Source organism: Calonectris borealis, chromosome W, assembly GCF_964195595.1.
Source record: "Calonectris borealis chromosome W, bCalBor7.hap1.2, whole genome shotgun sequence".
In the NCBI taxonomy this organism is placed as follows: domain Eukaryota; kingdom Metazoa; phylum Chordata; class Aves; order Procellariiformes; family Procellariidae; genus Calonectris; species Calonectris borealis.
Window position 1 is genome coordinate 38,099,825 of NC_134351.1, and position 16,467 is coordinate 38,116,291.

The following is a 16,467-nucleotide window of genomic DNA, read 5'->3' on the forward strand; positions in this document are numbered from 1 at the left end:
TTCACTGTCAAACACCAGAACCCTGTTTGCCATGATCTCTTTCAATTATGAAAATACAGGATTAAAAGGAAACAAAAGTTAATTTTATCTGACCCGTAAACAAAAAGAACCAATGTACTGCAGACATTAATCATGCTTGTTGGCTTAAAAGCTTTTGGAGCTTTGAAAGCGTTACAGAACAGACCCTAAAGCAACACTGCTGGCACCAGAGAAACTGTGAACTTCAGAAACATAATTTGATTTACAAGCTCCACCTTCTGCTTCAGCTCAACGACAAAGCCATTTCTTATTGTACTAGTCTGGGTTTGCCAGTTGGATAGAAGACTGATTGTAATACCAGGAGCCTAAATATACTCAAAAAGCACTCCAGACCAAAAAGCAACCTCAGAGAGCTGGAAAAAAATCACATCGTCTTTTAAAGTTAAAAGCACTGTTACCATCAAAAGTATTATAAAAGTGCATTTTAAGTGGCACTGCTATTTGGAATGTGTAAGTTATGGTAATACTGATCCAGTTTAAACCCAAAAACCTGTGATTTTTCTAAAACCATACAATCTTTCTCTTAGGGCAAGACTGCTCTAGAAAGCCAGTTTATAGCCACTTGTTATAAAATACTTAGTTTTGCTATAAAATACTTAGTTTTCCATGTAATTTTATGGGGGGGGGGGGGGGGGGGGGGGGGGGGGGGGTGTGTGTCAAGAGTCAAGTTTGTACCTTTTCCAGAAAGCTGAGGTTGGACATAAAGTTAGAATTTTAAAAAATTAAACAAACACATCATATAAGCATTTATTTTAACCAACTGTTCTCTACCGAGATTGGTTGTTGAAAAACAAGGTTTCGATCAAATATATTAGTTGTGCCAGCATGTTGCCTTCTAGGACCTTAATGCCATCTTAAGCAGAATAGATAAACATATAAAAACAGGTGAGAAAGAAGTAACATCTTTAACAACTTCCCAACCTCCATCCCTCATGTTCTCCTCCCGAATGACTGGAGATGTCAGTGTGATAGTAACTTGCATTTTGGGTTCCACACATGAATTTAAAATTATTGCTGCTTCTGGGACTGCACACTTGATATCGTATTTCTCAGGACTTATCACCTAAATATCGAGAAACAGAAATTTCTATCAGCATGTGGCCAAGAAAAGTATGGGGAAGAAAACGGATTTCAACATAGTCTTTTTAATAGAAAGACAGAAACACAATATAAATATATGAAGCAGATACATCCGTATTCAAAGAAACAACAGTATACACAATTAAGAGATATATATATGGACTTGCATACTGTTTCCAAATCATTAATGAAAATACACAGCAGTCACCAAGCATACAAAAGAAAAAAACTACCCATAAAGGAAATTCATATACTATGTAAATTACATAACAAGAATCTTGACAGTGTTTGAGATAAAGAAAAGCTTCGGTGCCACTCAAAATGCCAGTTGGATATGTTTCTCATTGGAACATAGGAGCCTTTAAAAAGCACAAAAATGCAGCGGTGGTTCTTCGAGCTCGCAGTTACAGGATGGGTACTGCTAGGCACATTCTATACTTGGCTGTCACAACAACCTCTGATGAGAGCAAAGGGCAAGATAAACACCAGGGAAGAAAAAAAAAAAAAAGTAAGAGTAACAAGGTGGTTATTCAGAATTGCTTCTTGCAACTAGATTTAATAATTCTAAATACCCCCAAAAGGAAGCTACAGGCACCTCTATGATCTTCTTCCACAAACTAGAGGGACAAGTGACTTCTCCACAAAGCCAGACCAAGATGCGTAGTTTTTAAATTTTCTTCTGTTCTGTTATTTCAAACAAGAGCAAACCCAAGATTTGATTAATCTGATCCTGCTAATGCTTCTACCATGCCACTGATCCTGCTGAGCATTTTACCAGACTGCATTGAAATACTAATGCTGTGACAAGCATTCTATAATGATGGTGGACAGACTTTGTTCAGTAGAGAGCACTGAAGCTAAAGACTTTATTCTGTACTTTCATTTCTTGTAGAAATACAGCAAATGGTTTATATGAATTCCGCTGAATGGTCTAAGACTGCATGTACTTTTTACTTTTGGTGGGGTTTTTTGGGGTGTTGGGTTTTTTTGGATGTGGTGGTTTTTTTTTTTTTTTTAAAGTGCCAAATTAAAAAAAAAACCACAAGACTGACTTAGTTAACTAATTGTGGGACTACAAAGCACTGACACATACAAATTGGAAACAAGACATAAGTACAAACAGACTGGCATTAATGGAGAACTTTGACCTTCAGGCAGCACAAGCTTCCTGTAACACTGCACAAATTACCTCTATTGCTGCTGGTAACTGGATAATAGTCTTTCTTCTGCTCATTTCTATTTCCCAGTTAAATGAAATCTATTAAAATGATGATTGATACTACACCGCTAGCATAAACACCTAGACACTTGTATGAACACAATATACAGAAAGCAAAACATGCAGCATAGTCCCTGAATTCAGACAGAAACACTCAGAAAATGAAAAGAAACTGAACCTAAGTTATGAAATGCAGCACAGTCAGCCCTGCAGACATTTGACTCGAGGACAGTTTTTTACAGTATCTTTACAAAAACTCAAATCCAAAAATCTAAATTCTACTTACTGCAAGTTGTTTGGGAAGACTTTCAGCAATACGACTGAGTAACATCTTTGAAGGCTTCTCAGCACATAACAAAACAAGATTGACGTTTCGGTCTCCACGGAGTAGCAAACCTTTAGCCAAAACGCCTACCCGTAAAACTCCTTTCAAAGCTCTGTGAATTATAGTTAAAAATTGCATTTAAAATAATATAAAAACCATAAAACTAATCCTGAAGATAGAAAAGTGAAATAAAATAGGAGTATTCCATATAGTCTTGAGGCCATAATGACATATGCCGTATCAAAACCCAAAGAGAACAGAATCCCTGGAAGCACTGATAACAGTGCAAGGAAAAACATAAAATGACTTCAGAAACAAGTGATGAAATTCTTAAAAAAAAAAAAAAATTTTAAAAATACCTGTCTTTACTGCCGTCTTTTTTGTCATCTCCCTCTTTGCTCTTGCTTTTTTCATGGTCAGTCATATTGTCAGAAACAAGTTTCAAAGCACGCTCAGTAATAGAAACAATTTTTTGGACTGCTTGAAGTTCCTCCTCTGTTGGATATATAGCTGCATGTTTGGTCATCACATAGCGGTCATCAGAGGAGTCAGGGCGGCGTAGAGGCTAAACAGACAAAAAAGCACATTTCTGAAATTTGGGTACACTTTCAAGTTCACAGATGATATGTGACCAAAATCCAAACATGTGGCTAAACAACAGAATATTCAAACCTCAAATCATTGAAATGTAACAAAACATGAACTGAAGTGTCCTTAACAACTTACACTGGTCACAATCAATCATGTCTGAAAAAACATGAAATATATCAAAAATAAACAAATTATGAAATCCCAGGATCAAAAGTACCTCTCCAACATAAATATCTATTGTCTTTCTGTTAACTGGGAAATACTTGCATACTGCTGCAAAATAAAGTATCCATGATTGTTTTCATAGAATCACAGAAGAATTCAAATAGGAAGGGACCTCAGGAGGTCCTCTAGAGTCCAACCTCCTGGGCAAACCATGGTCAGCTATAAGACCATATCATGTTGCTCAGGGCTTTATCCAGCCGGTTCTTGAAAACCACCAAAAGATGGAAGCTGCACAACATCTGTGTGAAGAAGAAAAAAAAAAAATTTCCCGTATTCAGTCTGAACCTCTCTTGTCTCAGCTTAAGCTGGTTGTATCACGCCCCCTCACGACTGTAAAGAGCATGGCTACATTGTCTTTATAATGCACAGGTATTAGAAGGCTATTATGTCCCACTGAAGCTCTCTCTTCTCCAGGCTGAACAAGCCCAGATCCCTCAAGTCTCTCCTCACAGGGCACACACTCCAGACCCCGACCATCCCGGTAGCCCCACACTGAACCTGCTATGGTTTATCAGTATCTTTCTTGTACTGGAAAGCCCAAAACTGAATACAGTATTGCAGTTTGGGTCTAATGAAAGCTGATCACTTTCCTTTATCTGCTGATTATGCTCCTGTTAATATCACCCAGGATGCTGTTGGCCTTCCTTGCTGCCAGGGCACACAGTTGGCTCATGTTCAGCTTGCTATCTGCCAAGAACCCCAGGTCCCTTTCAGCAGGGCTGCTACCCAGTCTGTCACTCCCCAGCCCCTCAGTGCAAGGGGTTATACCTTCTTAAGTGCAGCATTAGGCATTTGTCCTTGCAGAATTCCATAAAGTTCCTGTTGGTCCATTCCTCCAGTCTGCCTAGGTCCCTCTGGATGGCAGCCCTGCCCTCAAAGGTATCAACTGTTCTCCCCACCCGGAGCCGATTCAGTTTTGTGTCAGATGCAAACCTGATGAGTGTGCACTCACTCCATCACCTTTCAAATCATTGATAAGGTGCTAATGAGACAAATCCCAGGATAAACCCATGTGGTACTGCACTTGTTACTGACCTCCAGGTAAAGTACGACCCACCACTAACCATTATCCTCTGGGACTGATGATCCAACCACTTTTTATCATGGATTTGTCCACAATTAGATAAATAAAATATAATGCAATTAAATAAAATTAAAAGTAGTACACAAATCCAGAGTGACTTGTATATTTCAGAATAAACAATATTTGTCTTCAAGGCATCCTTTCGTCATATAAGCGGACTTATTTTGGAAGACAGGTCCATCTACACAGTTTCATTAGTATATAATTTTTTCTTCACTTTTCCAAATCCTTTATTAAGAAACACTGGAGACAGCTGAAGTAGCACTGAATAATTTATAGTTCTTAACTGTGCCTCCTGGTAAGTATGATTTCTTTTTTTTTTTTCTCTCAAGTTAAGAGACTCACAGCTGGTCCTTGGGGCTGAGGAGGCATTCCTGGTCTAACTCCCAGCAGGCCTAGAGGTCCCGGAGGACCATGAGGATATCCTCCATCTGGTATTCTGCGACGGTCATCCCAGTGATGCTGCTCTTCCTCCATTCTCCTCCAGTACATGTCCTCTTCATATCGCCTGAAGTGCATCAATCAAAGTGTTCTCTTCATATAGCAGTTAATACTTCCAACCATTCTAAATAAATTCTTGGATGTTCTCACTAACTCATTTCTAGTATTCATGAGCAAATACCAGTGAACTCCAGACAGTAACTAAAACGAATGGTTATTTTGAAAGTGGGCCTGAATTTATAGCAAATAATTCTAGTAAGTCTACATTCCTCAGAGGGATTGAACACTAACAAACAAAACCAAATAAAAAACCCAGAGGGATAGTGACAACTTAATTTAAAAAAAGACAGTACAGAGTTCCCAAAACAAGTATTCAAAATAAGTAACTACAGAAGCAGAGTTAGTTTTAGATAATCTGACTGCAGCTTTGTCTCATTCATTGATAAAACAGAATGCATTACCTCATTTCCATCCTCCAGCGTTCTTCCTCTTCTCGCCTTCTCCAGTATTCTTCTTTCTGCATCTGTTTCCTCATCTTCTCTTCTTGAATTTTTCTTGCTCGAATACTGGGCTTTACTTCTACTTGTAAGTCTGGGTTTACTTTTTTCTAGTTCAGAAAAATAACGAATGAAATGTTGGTTTGCCTCTTGTCATCTCAAGGTTACAGAGTTCTTCTGACATGTTTAACACATGCTACTGGTCTACAATAAAATCAAGGGGAGTAAAATGCAGTTTTAGAACTGCACCGAATGAATAGTTGAAGAAGAAAAATCTGCATCCAGTATTTTAAAGGAAAGAAATAGCAACATATTACAAATAGCATTAATTCCCTCTTCAACTATATGAGAAAAAAGCAATTTAAGTATTTCGTGTAACATTTTAATCTAAGTAATTTGCTGTTCATTCTGTAGCAGGATGACTACTCTACAGCCTGAAAAAAAAACATTTCATCTTAACTACAGTGTGCTTCCTGATGCCCTGTTCCTAAAGGGTCCCCTCATACAGGGACATAATCATGAGTTACTAAATACATTTTTCTGGCAATTTTTTATCTTCTTTCATCCCTTTCATGATTATGCAGGCCCACTGTATCTCCTGTGACCACAGTAGATTTTTCCTATATAATCTTATAACAATCAAAACGCACACCATATGTCAGTATAGGTGTGTCTCCATTCGTGACTAAAAGTCTGCAACGCTTGTTTCTCAAATGTCTCCACAAAGGGTTTATGTGGTTTATCCTGCCAAAAACATTGAGCACTACTATTTTACACTATTTGAAATTCATGGTAAATGGCATAAAGCACCTACTGTTGCTTGCATATGTTGTACAATATTTTAATGTTGCAGAGGTTGCCTGAAAGCAATGTTCAAAATGTTTTAAAAAAACCCAAACCAAAAAGCAGTTTCACAGTCTGCATTACTACTTTAAAGACTATACTCCTTAAGAAATATATTTCTCTAGCTTTTTTATATGCTGTTTACTCAGAGTACCTACTTTTGACTAGTCTTTAAATGTAAGAACATGTAATCAGTCAGCTGAAATCTGGTGGATTTTCAGATAGAAGCATTCGCATTTCTACTAACCTTATACTGAAGTCTGTGCCGCCTCCCTTTTAAGTGCATCTCCTTGGCATTAGGATCATTAAAACTGCATTCACAAAGTTTACAGTGAAAGCGGATCACCTTTCCTTCATCATTTCTTACCTGGAAAATAAAGTTATAACACATTTGGCTTTTTTTTTTTTAAAAAAAAAAAAAACAAAGCTGATGTAAAAATTAATCTAATTCAGTGATACTGGATAATGTCTACCCATCTCAAAACATGCCAAGAAGCTCACACAGTAACTGAAAGAAGGCAAAATAGAACTTTCAATTCTGACAGTGTGTTTGATAATGAACAAAGAACAAAGTTCTTCCATTCCAAAGAGTACACAGCTTTAAACTCGAGCCTGAACATATTGAGTTGAATAATTACAAACCTGCAAATGATGAAAAATTTACACCAGACTTCATCCACATATCTCATGCCACCCACATGAAGAATGCCCCACTGAGCATAAAAGAAACATGCACAATACAAAAACATAAACATATGCACAAGCCTTTGCAGGTTCAACGCCTTGTCACTCTTATCTTCAAGGAGGACCCAGGGAACTACAGGCCAGTCAGCCTCACCTCGATCCCTGGGAAGGTGATGGAGCAGCTAATCCTGGAAACCATTTCCAGGCACATTAAGGACAAGAAAATAATCATCAGTAGTCAGCATGGCTTCACCAAGGGGAAGTCATGCTTGATCAACTTGATAAACTTCTGCAATGAAATGACTGGCCTGGTAGATGAGGGGAGAGCAGTTGATATTGTCTACCTGGACTTCAGGAAGGCCTTTGACACATATCCTCAAAGACAAGCTGTTGATGTATGGGCTGGATAAGCATACAATGAAGTGGACTGAAAGCTGGCTGAATGGCAAGGCCCAGAGGGTGGTGATCAGTAGAACGAAACCTAGTTGGAGGCTAGTAACTAGCAGTGTACCCCAGGGGACAATACTGGGTCCAGTCCTGTTTAACATCTTCATTAATGATCTGGATGATGGGGCAGAGTGTACCCTCAGCAAGTTTGCTGATGACACAAAACTGGGAGCAGTGGCTGATGTGCCAGAGGGTTGCGCTGCCATCCAGAGAGATCTCATTGGGCTGGAGAAATGGGCTGACAGGAACCTCGTGAAGTTCAACAGGGGGAAGTGCAAAGTCCAGCACCTGGGGAGGAACAACCCCACGCACCAATATATGCTGGGGGCCACCCAGCTGGAAAGCAGCTTGGCAGAAAAGGACCTGGGGGGTCCTGGCGAACACCAAGTTGAACTTGAGCCTACAACGTGCCCTTGCAGCAAAGAAGGCAAATGGCATCCTGGGCTGCGTTAGACAAAGTATTGCCAGCAGGCCGAGGGAGCTGATCCTTCCTCTCTAACCCAGCACTGGTGAGGCCACACCTGGAGTCCTGTGTCCAGTTCTGGGCTCCCCAGTGCAAGAGAGACATGGACATACTGGAGAGAGTCCAATGAAAGGCCGCAAAGATGATGGAAGGACTGGAGCCTTCTCCTATGAGGAAAGGCTGAGAGAGCTGGGACTGTTTAGCCTAGAGATGAGAAGGCTCAGGGGGGATCTTATTAATGTATATAAATCCCTGAAGGAAGGGTGCAGAGAGGACAGAGCCAGGCTCTTTTCAGTGGTGCCCAGTGACAGGACCAGAGGCAATGGGCACAAACCGAAACACAGGAGGTTCCCTCTGAACATCAGGAAACTTTTTTTTTTTTTTTTTTACTGTGAGGGTGACTGAGCACTGGCACAGGTTGTCCAGGGAACTTGTGGAGTCTCCCTCCTTGAGATATTCAAAAGCTGTCTGGACATGGTCCTGGGCAGCCTGCTCTAGGTGGCCCTGCTTGAGCGGGATTGGACCCCCAGATGACCTCCAGAGGTCCCTTCCAACCTCAGCCATTCTGTGATTGTTTCATGTTGAATAAATTTTCACTAAAATAGTTAAAAAATAATCCACATTTTCATATCAATACCTCCTCCACATAGTCATGGCCCACTGGCTGGACATCACTTTGCAAGGCAGCAAGAGTCGTAGGAGTCACTGGTTCAGCTGCTGTGTCTGGTTTTACTTCCTGTGTTTGCACTGTAGCAGCAGTTGTTGTTTTAACACTTTCAGCTGATTTCATTTCTTCCAGTTTACTTCCTGTTGTCTGAAGCTTATTACCACCTACAAATCAAGAAAGTTAAATCGTTAACTTTCATAAAATGAGAATACAATTACACATGATGTGCAAACTGAAGACTTTATTTGCAAGTATCAATGTTCTGGCCAAAGCATTATCAGTCTTTTAAAATTAGTTAAAACTTAAACATATTTTAAATACAATTAAAGTTTTTTTAAAAATGTTTAACAACAAGTTATTTAAACACTTAGTTTTTTATTTTAGCAAGAAAAACTTTTGCTTTATATAGTTGCAATTTTCATCATTCATTTTCATGCTTTTTCAAAAGAGATAGGACCTAATGGGAACAACTCAGCAAATATATTTTAATCATCTCTTTTTGTTTTTATCATCAGATTTTTTTTTTGTAAATGGATCCAAAAAAGTACTTCAAAACCTTATAATGTTTGTACTAACAAAGGTAGTATACTCTCAGTGTTGCAACTGCATAGGTCTTTCCTTCAAGAGCAGGATAGTTTATTGTTGAACAACTGCTTCCTATCTCTAAATATGTCATGCTTATTTCAAAAGTTTCCACTGTTACAAGGATGTTTCAATTGCCCAGTTATCAACTGCCAACCTACTGCAGGTTGCCTTAACAGCCCAGGCTGTAAACTGAAATTAGGACCAACTGGACTATAAACTGCAATACTCCAACAGCTACTACATAAGAAACTAAAGGTGGGAGGCTTCTTATGAAGGTGGGAGAAGCCTCCAAGAGAGGTCAGGTGGAGACAACAGGGCAGAAAACACCATAAATTGTGAAGCAAAACTTTTATATACATTCTTATTTTCACCTATCAGTAATTCTCTTAAACACAACAGTTACTCATGCATAAAGTTAACTAAATACATTTGTATTTGTTGTACTAAGTTCTTTAAAAAATATAGAATAGGTTAGGTTTCAAAATAAAGACTGACTTCTGTACTTGCCAACAAAGTTTATTTTCGGTGTAGATATTTTCTTTACAGCTATATTAGCAGTGGTTGAAGATGTTTTGTTGTTGGACACCATGTTAAGTGGTGCGTTTGCCGTGGGAGTAAGAATTTTCACTGCAGAGGATGCAACAGAGGAGTTCACAGAACTGCTGCTAGTTGCTATAGTTGAAGCAGAGACAGTTGGTTTGGAAGCAGATGTGGATGTTGAGGAAGTAGCTTGGGTAACCACATTTGGTTCAGTTGAAGGAATGGGTTTGCCAAGTTTTGTGTGCAACTTTACTACCTATAAGAATAAAGAGAAATTCATAATATGATCTCCCTGGGATAACTATAAAAAAGTGAACTTGTTATAGGTTATGGAAGCTTTAACAGAAACATCAATATCACCAAAAAAAAAAAAAAAAATCAATATAACTAAAAAGTTATTGCTTCTTTACAAAAAGTGATCTCAGGAAAAGAAAAAAGGACATGTAAAAGTTCTTGTCATCTGTTAATAGTTATCTCAGATTTCTTATTTCCATTAGAAATTCAGATGTTTACTCCAAAAGCTGTGTAGATGAGAACAGAAAGCCAATAAACTCACAAGCCAGTAAAACTCAAGGAAACATTTTGCTCAAACTGTTTCAATGTGACTGTTTTGTTGCATGGTTGCTTTTTATTCTCCCTCCAAAAATTGTAGTACATTGAACTATTTTGGTTCCAAATAACATTTGTAAATAAGAGTTATTTAATTCAGATTCAACAACACTGTCTCTTTTGATCACTACATTTTAAGAGTATTTATATTGAAAGACTTTCCAGGTTACCTAGCAAAACTGAAGATATTCCTTAGACAAAGGTTTTGTGTGTTTTATTTTTTTTTTTTTTAAGCACATCTGCAGAGACAGTTAAGGAGGATGCAAGAGGCATATTTCAGAGCTCTCTAGTATCTCATAGAAAGTGAAGAAGTACATGCGTTTTCTTAGATGTAATAAGCAGAGGCCTTTTCACAACATGCTTGAGATAGAATAATACTTCTTTTTGGTGACAGCTGACCATCACCTGAAAAAGCAATGCATGTAGTCCATAAGAACAAAACATGCAAAATGAAAACTGAAGACTGGGTTTGAAAGTAGCAGTAAAAAAAATACAGATCTGCTAGACATGCCTTTAATGCAAACACATATACACAATCATATGCACGCAACTGTATACATACACTTCTTAGGTTTTTTTTCTTATTTTTTAAGCATGTTCCCCATCAAAATACAGACATATTAATGTCACATAATACTATAAATTTAAGTTCAAGCAACTCTTCAAAATTACTTTTTTCCAGTAGAATGCACAAGATTCTCCGGTGTACCAAAGAAATAGAGTCCTTTGAGATTTCATTTTTACACTGATGACAACCTAAATTAGCATTAGTTAGCGACTATCTATGAGGAAGAGAAAGCAACATCCAAATATATAAAGATAATATATACCATACTCCATATACCTATGGAGTTACTGGGCACAACCCAAAAATTTAATGGCTCAACTTATTAATGAAAGAAAGAACACTAGGCAAGTCTATCTAAATTATAATTTTTGTTCTTGTACTAACAAAAAATAATACTGGGAAAATTGTTTTAAATTTGCTATGAGATTTATTTATTTTAATAGGAATTACGTTACTGATGCCACTTTGTACAGTGCTCTGAGATACAAAGAGCTATAAAAGCTGAATATTAATACTGTATCTGTTACTGTCATTAATCTTTCCAGAGTTATGAGGAAAAATCTGTAATATCTAAACACACATTCTACACTGCCATTCCATTTACTATTGTATGGCCAAATTTAAAACACAGGTCACAGGGGTTCACAGTGCAGCCCGCAGTCTTTATTCCACAATGCCCACCTAACTGCACCCAGACAGTAGGGAAAGCATGCTTACCAAAACTCTTCCAAACATACTCATTATAGAGTCTACTACAAGACATTGCTCCTTGCTCCCATATGCCAATTTTCTTTGCAAGAAATACCAAAAAGCAATGCATAATAGTCCCGTCCCTTGGCACTGACTCAGCTTACAGCGTTTCAAAGCACACCGAGAGCTTCACAGCGCCAGACAAATAATAAGAATGTCAAGAAAAGTCTTGAAGAGTTAGGGGGCACAAGCATGCTACTGCATGTCCTCATTGATGCTTTTCCCCATCTTACTCTACACCTTCTTCCTACTATTTACATACTTTCCCCAATACATCCTCTTCTCATTGATGCCGTGGCAATATTTTTCCCCCTTTCTCCCAACAAGGCCCTTCTAATAGTGAGCTTAAAGATAAGTTTGAAACAAAAAGCAGAACTAAACGTCTTTAAACAAAATAATTCTAATTATATTGTTTCTGCGTATTTTCTCCTCTCTAATATGAGAAAAAATGATGGGAACAAATATACGACTGACTTGTATAATAAGGACAAGAGAAAGTTCTTACTTTCTGATGCTTGGCTCCACGGATATGGGCAGCATAAGCATCTGCTCCTGTACAAGACACATCACAAAGCTCACAGCGCAACTGATTCTGAGTTCCACGAGCAGAAGTGCTGCTGTTATTGGTGTTCTGGGAAGCTTTTAATGCTGCTTCTTTCTTTTTGTGTTTCTGGCCTTCTAAGTGTTCTTTATAAGTCTGTTTAAATAAACAATACACACACAATAAGCTGTCTTTGTACTGCTCATTCATCATTCATGTGAATACATGTAATATAGAACATAGCATAAAACACATGCTTTGTATGAGAAATACTTCCTACACTGAACATTTCTTCCATATGACATGCTCTAAGGCATAAGCAGGCCACTTCTAAGACCAAGAAATTTTCTTCACCACCAGGATTCCACTTTTAAGTAATACAATATGGTCTTTTCTCCTCTACCTTCTCACTTCCTCAATCAAGTACTGATCAACAGATATTACCACTGAAAGCTTGATAAGATCAGAAAACTGCATCTCGGTTGCAGTTTCCTGCATTGCACTGAATTATTCTTGATTTTGAATTTTCCTCAAACTGCAAGACCACAGTTATTAAATGTATCCAGAGAACTAAAAAAATAAATTCAAAAGAAGGTAGCACGTAAATAAAGCTGTGCTGAAAATGAAATGCAGAAGTTGATATTTGTTCCTATACCAACACTGGCAATCTATAGAGCAGACAGGGTGGGAAATAATGACAAATTTACCTAAAGATTAAGAACTGTTTTGCCAAACACACACACAAACACCCTGCATGAACTGATGCCTACTTTTTATGCACTTGTACCCACTGTGAAACTAAACTGGGATGCTGGAATACAATGAAGAATAAATTTTCAGGCTTAGCATTCACAAAGTTTTGAAAAAAGTATTTTCTAAGAAGTTTGCTATGCTAAAAAAGCAAATCAAATTCAAAGTTTAGAATACTTCTGGAGTCCAAAGCACAGCTGAAGCTTCTCTGTACAAGCTAAGGGGATGCATCTTTTTGTCTTCTCATAGGACCTCTTTCTATAATAGCACACATTTTCATTTAATTATTCCTTTAGTAAAAGTAAAAAATCAGGTCTTTAAAAATTAACAAATATTCTTAAAGGGGACATTTTTTTAGTTGAAAAAATTATGACTAAAGCATATAGCAGAATATTACATAATACAGGTACCTGTGGTCCAGCACAGCTGATCTTACAAACATCACAGTAGTGGATCTGGGGCGGTTTGGGAGGTTGCTTTGGTTTCAGTTGCTTATTTTGGAATGGTGCCTTTTTAGTAAAGGTGGTCCCTGTCCAAGCAGCTGTTGCAGCAGCAGCAGCAGCTGCTGCCGCTGCCTGTTTCTGCTGCTGCTGCTGCTGCTGGTAATAGGACGATGCAGCCGAATACACTGCAGCTTCATAGCCGGAATAAGAGGTACCTCAAAGATCAAAATAAAATAAATGTTACATCACCGTACATCATGTATCAATTACATAATACACTAATACCAAGCATGTTGCATAATGGGGGGGGGGGAGGGGGCAGGGCAGGATATAAACGATTTATTGAGATCTTGTTAGGCAGTCTGATTTTTTCTTAATGTTTCACAGTACACAAATACATAGCGTACCACTTGTATCAGGAATATATTTGATTTTGGACAAATCTTTGCAGACACGCAGTTATGTTAGATATATCAAAGCATCCCTAAAGAACATGTGAAATTTCCTAGTACATCTGGTAAGACAGAGTATGATGTAACAAGAAATTTAATAAAAGATTTATCAAAGGCCACTTGAAGTAACCAGTCTTCCAGAACCAGATTTACTGTTCAAGTTCCAAAATGAAAAGGAGGACAGATATTATGTAGAGGAAGGGGAAAAAAACCCCATGAAGATAAAAGACAGAAAGGCTAGTGCTATTACATTCTATTTCGCTGATTTAAATTGTTTTAGTGCAGAGAAGCTGCTTGCTTGCTAAAACCTCTGCAGCACACCCTGTCTACACACTCCTTGATTTCTAGTATCAAAGTTGAATAAATCAAGGAAACTGGGCTTTCATACCTTTGAGCCAGTTTTCCCATAAACTTTCTACATTTACTGGTTCAACTATTTTAATCCTCTGATTATTTTAATCCTCTGCCTCTCGCAGAGGCGATGAGCTCAGGTGCAGGCACTTCCCTCAGCTGCGGATCACAAGTACAGGGGGGTTTCCTGAGCCAGGGAAACCCCAGGGGAGCGGAGAGACCCACTGGGAGCCGGCAGCTCTCACAAGGGCAGCTGATGAGGTGTGGGCGGGACCAGGAGTAACAGCGGCCACCCCTCACTCCCACTAAAGGCAGCCCCAGGGAGCACTAGCGACCAGGAACACTGCCAACAGGACAGGCAAACAGAGCGGGGCGTGTCAGTTTGCACTGGAAGGCACCTCTTCGAAGGAGGGACATTCCACGGGCCAAGTGGGAGACTTGGCATACACATAACCCAGCAACCGGGCACTGTTCTGTGACCATCTGCACAGGTCAAGGGCACTCATCCTACCTGACCCTCAAGACAGAATGGTGGGCACTCATCTGAAAGCAAAGGCCGCGGCCCCGGCTTTGGGGTCTGCACCATCTACCCCAGCAGTGGCCGATGCCTCCACACAGGCGGAGCTGCTGAAGGGAGAGGCTGCAGTGCAGACCTCAGACTGCAGGAAGTGCCTAGACCTCTCTCCTGGGGCAGGGACAGGTGGCAGACCAGCCTGCAAAAGGTGTGCCCAGGTGGAGGACCTCCTGCAGCAGGTGGCTGAGCTGCAGGAGGTGGTGAGAAGGCTGTGTAACATCAGGGAGGCTGAGGAGTTAGCTAGCTGGTTCCAAGCGCAGTCTGCAGTGGACCCGCAGCCCATGGCCAAAGAGCCAAAAACTCCCCCACCGGCACACACAGAAGAGAGGGGGGCCAGTAATGCAGAAGAATGGACGGTTGCAACAGCAAGGACCAGCAGGAGGAAGACACTTCCCCTGAAGCCTGAGGTGCCCTTGCAGAACCGCTTCACCACTCTGCAGGCTGAAGAAGAAAGTCCCGTCACACCAGGAGAGGCACTGGAGCTGAGTAAGGCAGCCCGACCTGCCCCCCGTATAACAACCAGCGCAACTAAGAAAAGGCGACGGGTGATAGTAGTAGGTGACTCTCTTCTGAGAGGTATGGAGGCACCCATTTGCCGACCGGACGCACTCTCTAGAGAGGTGTGCTGCTTACCGGGGGCTCGTATCAGGGATGTCACCGAGAGATTACCAAGCCTTGTACAATCTGGGGACCGGTACTGTTTAATATCTTCATCAAGGACACAGACAGCAGGATCGAATGCACCCTCAGCAAGTTTGCAGATGACACCAAGCTGAGTGGTGCGGTCAACATGCCTGAGGGACGGGATGCCATCCAGAGGGACCTGGACAAGCTCGAGAAGCGAGCCCGTGTGAACCTCATGAGGTTCAACAAGGCCAAGTGCAGGGTCCTGCACCCAGGTCGGGGCAACCCCCGGTATCAATACAGGCTGGGGGATGAAGGGATTGAGAGCAGCCCTGCCGAGAAGGACTTGGGGGTACTGGTGGACGAAAAGCTGGACATGAGCCGACAATGGGCACTCGCAGCCCAGAAGGCCAACCGTATCCTGGGCCGCATCAAGAGAAGCGTGGCCAGCAGGTCGAGGGAGGTGATTCTGCCCCTCTACTCTGCTCTGGTGAGACCCCACCTGGAGTACTGCGTCCAGCTCTGGGGCCCTCAGCACAGGAAAGACATGGACCTGTTGGAGCGGGTCCAGAGGAGGGCCACAAAAATGATCAGGGGGATGGAACGCCTCTCCTATGAAGAAAGGCTGAGAGAGTTGGGGTTATTCAGCCTGGAGAAGAGAAGGCTTCGGGGAGACCTTATTGCAGCCTTTCAGTACTTAAAGGGGGCTTATAAGAAAGATGGGGACAGACTTTTTAGCAGGGCCTGTAGCGACAGGACAAGGGGGAATGGTTTTAAACTAAAAGAGGGTAGATTTAGACTAGGTATAAGGAAGAAATTTTTTACAATGAGGGTGGTGAAACACTGGAACAGGTTGCCCAGAGAGGTGGTAGATGCCCCATCCCTGGAAACATTCAAGGTCAGGTTGGATGGGGCTCTGTGCAACCTGATCTAGTTGGAGATGTCCCTGCTCATGGCAGGGGGGTTGGACTAGATGACCTTTAAAGGTCCCTTCCAACCCAAACTATTCTATGATCAGGCTCTGTTTCAAGGAAGTCTTAAAATCCCTTTTTAAACAGAAAACAAAACAAAAAGT

At 40.4% G+C, this 16,467-nt stretch overlaps 1 protein-coding gene across 3 annotated transcripts in view; it reads right to left on the reverse strand.

The window, feature by feature from the left end:
- The window catches only part of LOC142075049 (zinc finger RNA-binding protein-like), a 50,775-nt gene that overhangs the window by 12,415 nt on the left and 21,893 nt on the right, over positions 1-16,467 (reverse strand). For 2 of the 3 annotated variants that reach the window (XM_075136041.1, XM_075136042.1), the window contains exons 6-15: positions 13,359-13,606; positions 12,163-12,354; positions 9,686-9,986; positions 8,576-8,769; positions 6,592-6,711; positions 5,466-5,611; positions 4,909-5,071; positions 3,023-3,228; positions 2,625-2,775; positions 961-1,102 (exon numbers count right to left, since the gene is read on the reverse strand). In XM_075136041.1, coding sequence (XP_074992142.1) covers positions 961-1,102; positions 2,625-2,775; positions 3,023-3,228; positions 4,909-5,071; positions 5,466-5,611; positions 6,592-6,711; positions 8,576-8,769; positions 9,686-9,986; positions 12,163-12,354; positions 13,359-13,606 — 1,863 coding nt within the window. The remainder of the gene's footprint in view (positions 1-960; positions 1,103-2,624; positions 2,776-3,022; positions 3,229-4,908; positions 5,072-5,465; positions 5,612-6,591; positions 6,712-8,575; positions 8,770-9,685; positions 9,987-12,162; positions 12,355-13,358; positions 13,607-16,467) is intronic. The other variant, XM_075136043.1, reaches the window with a different exon arrangement.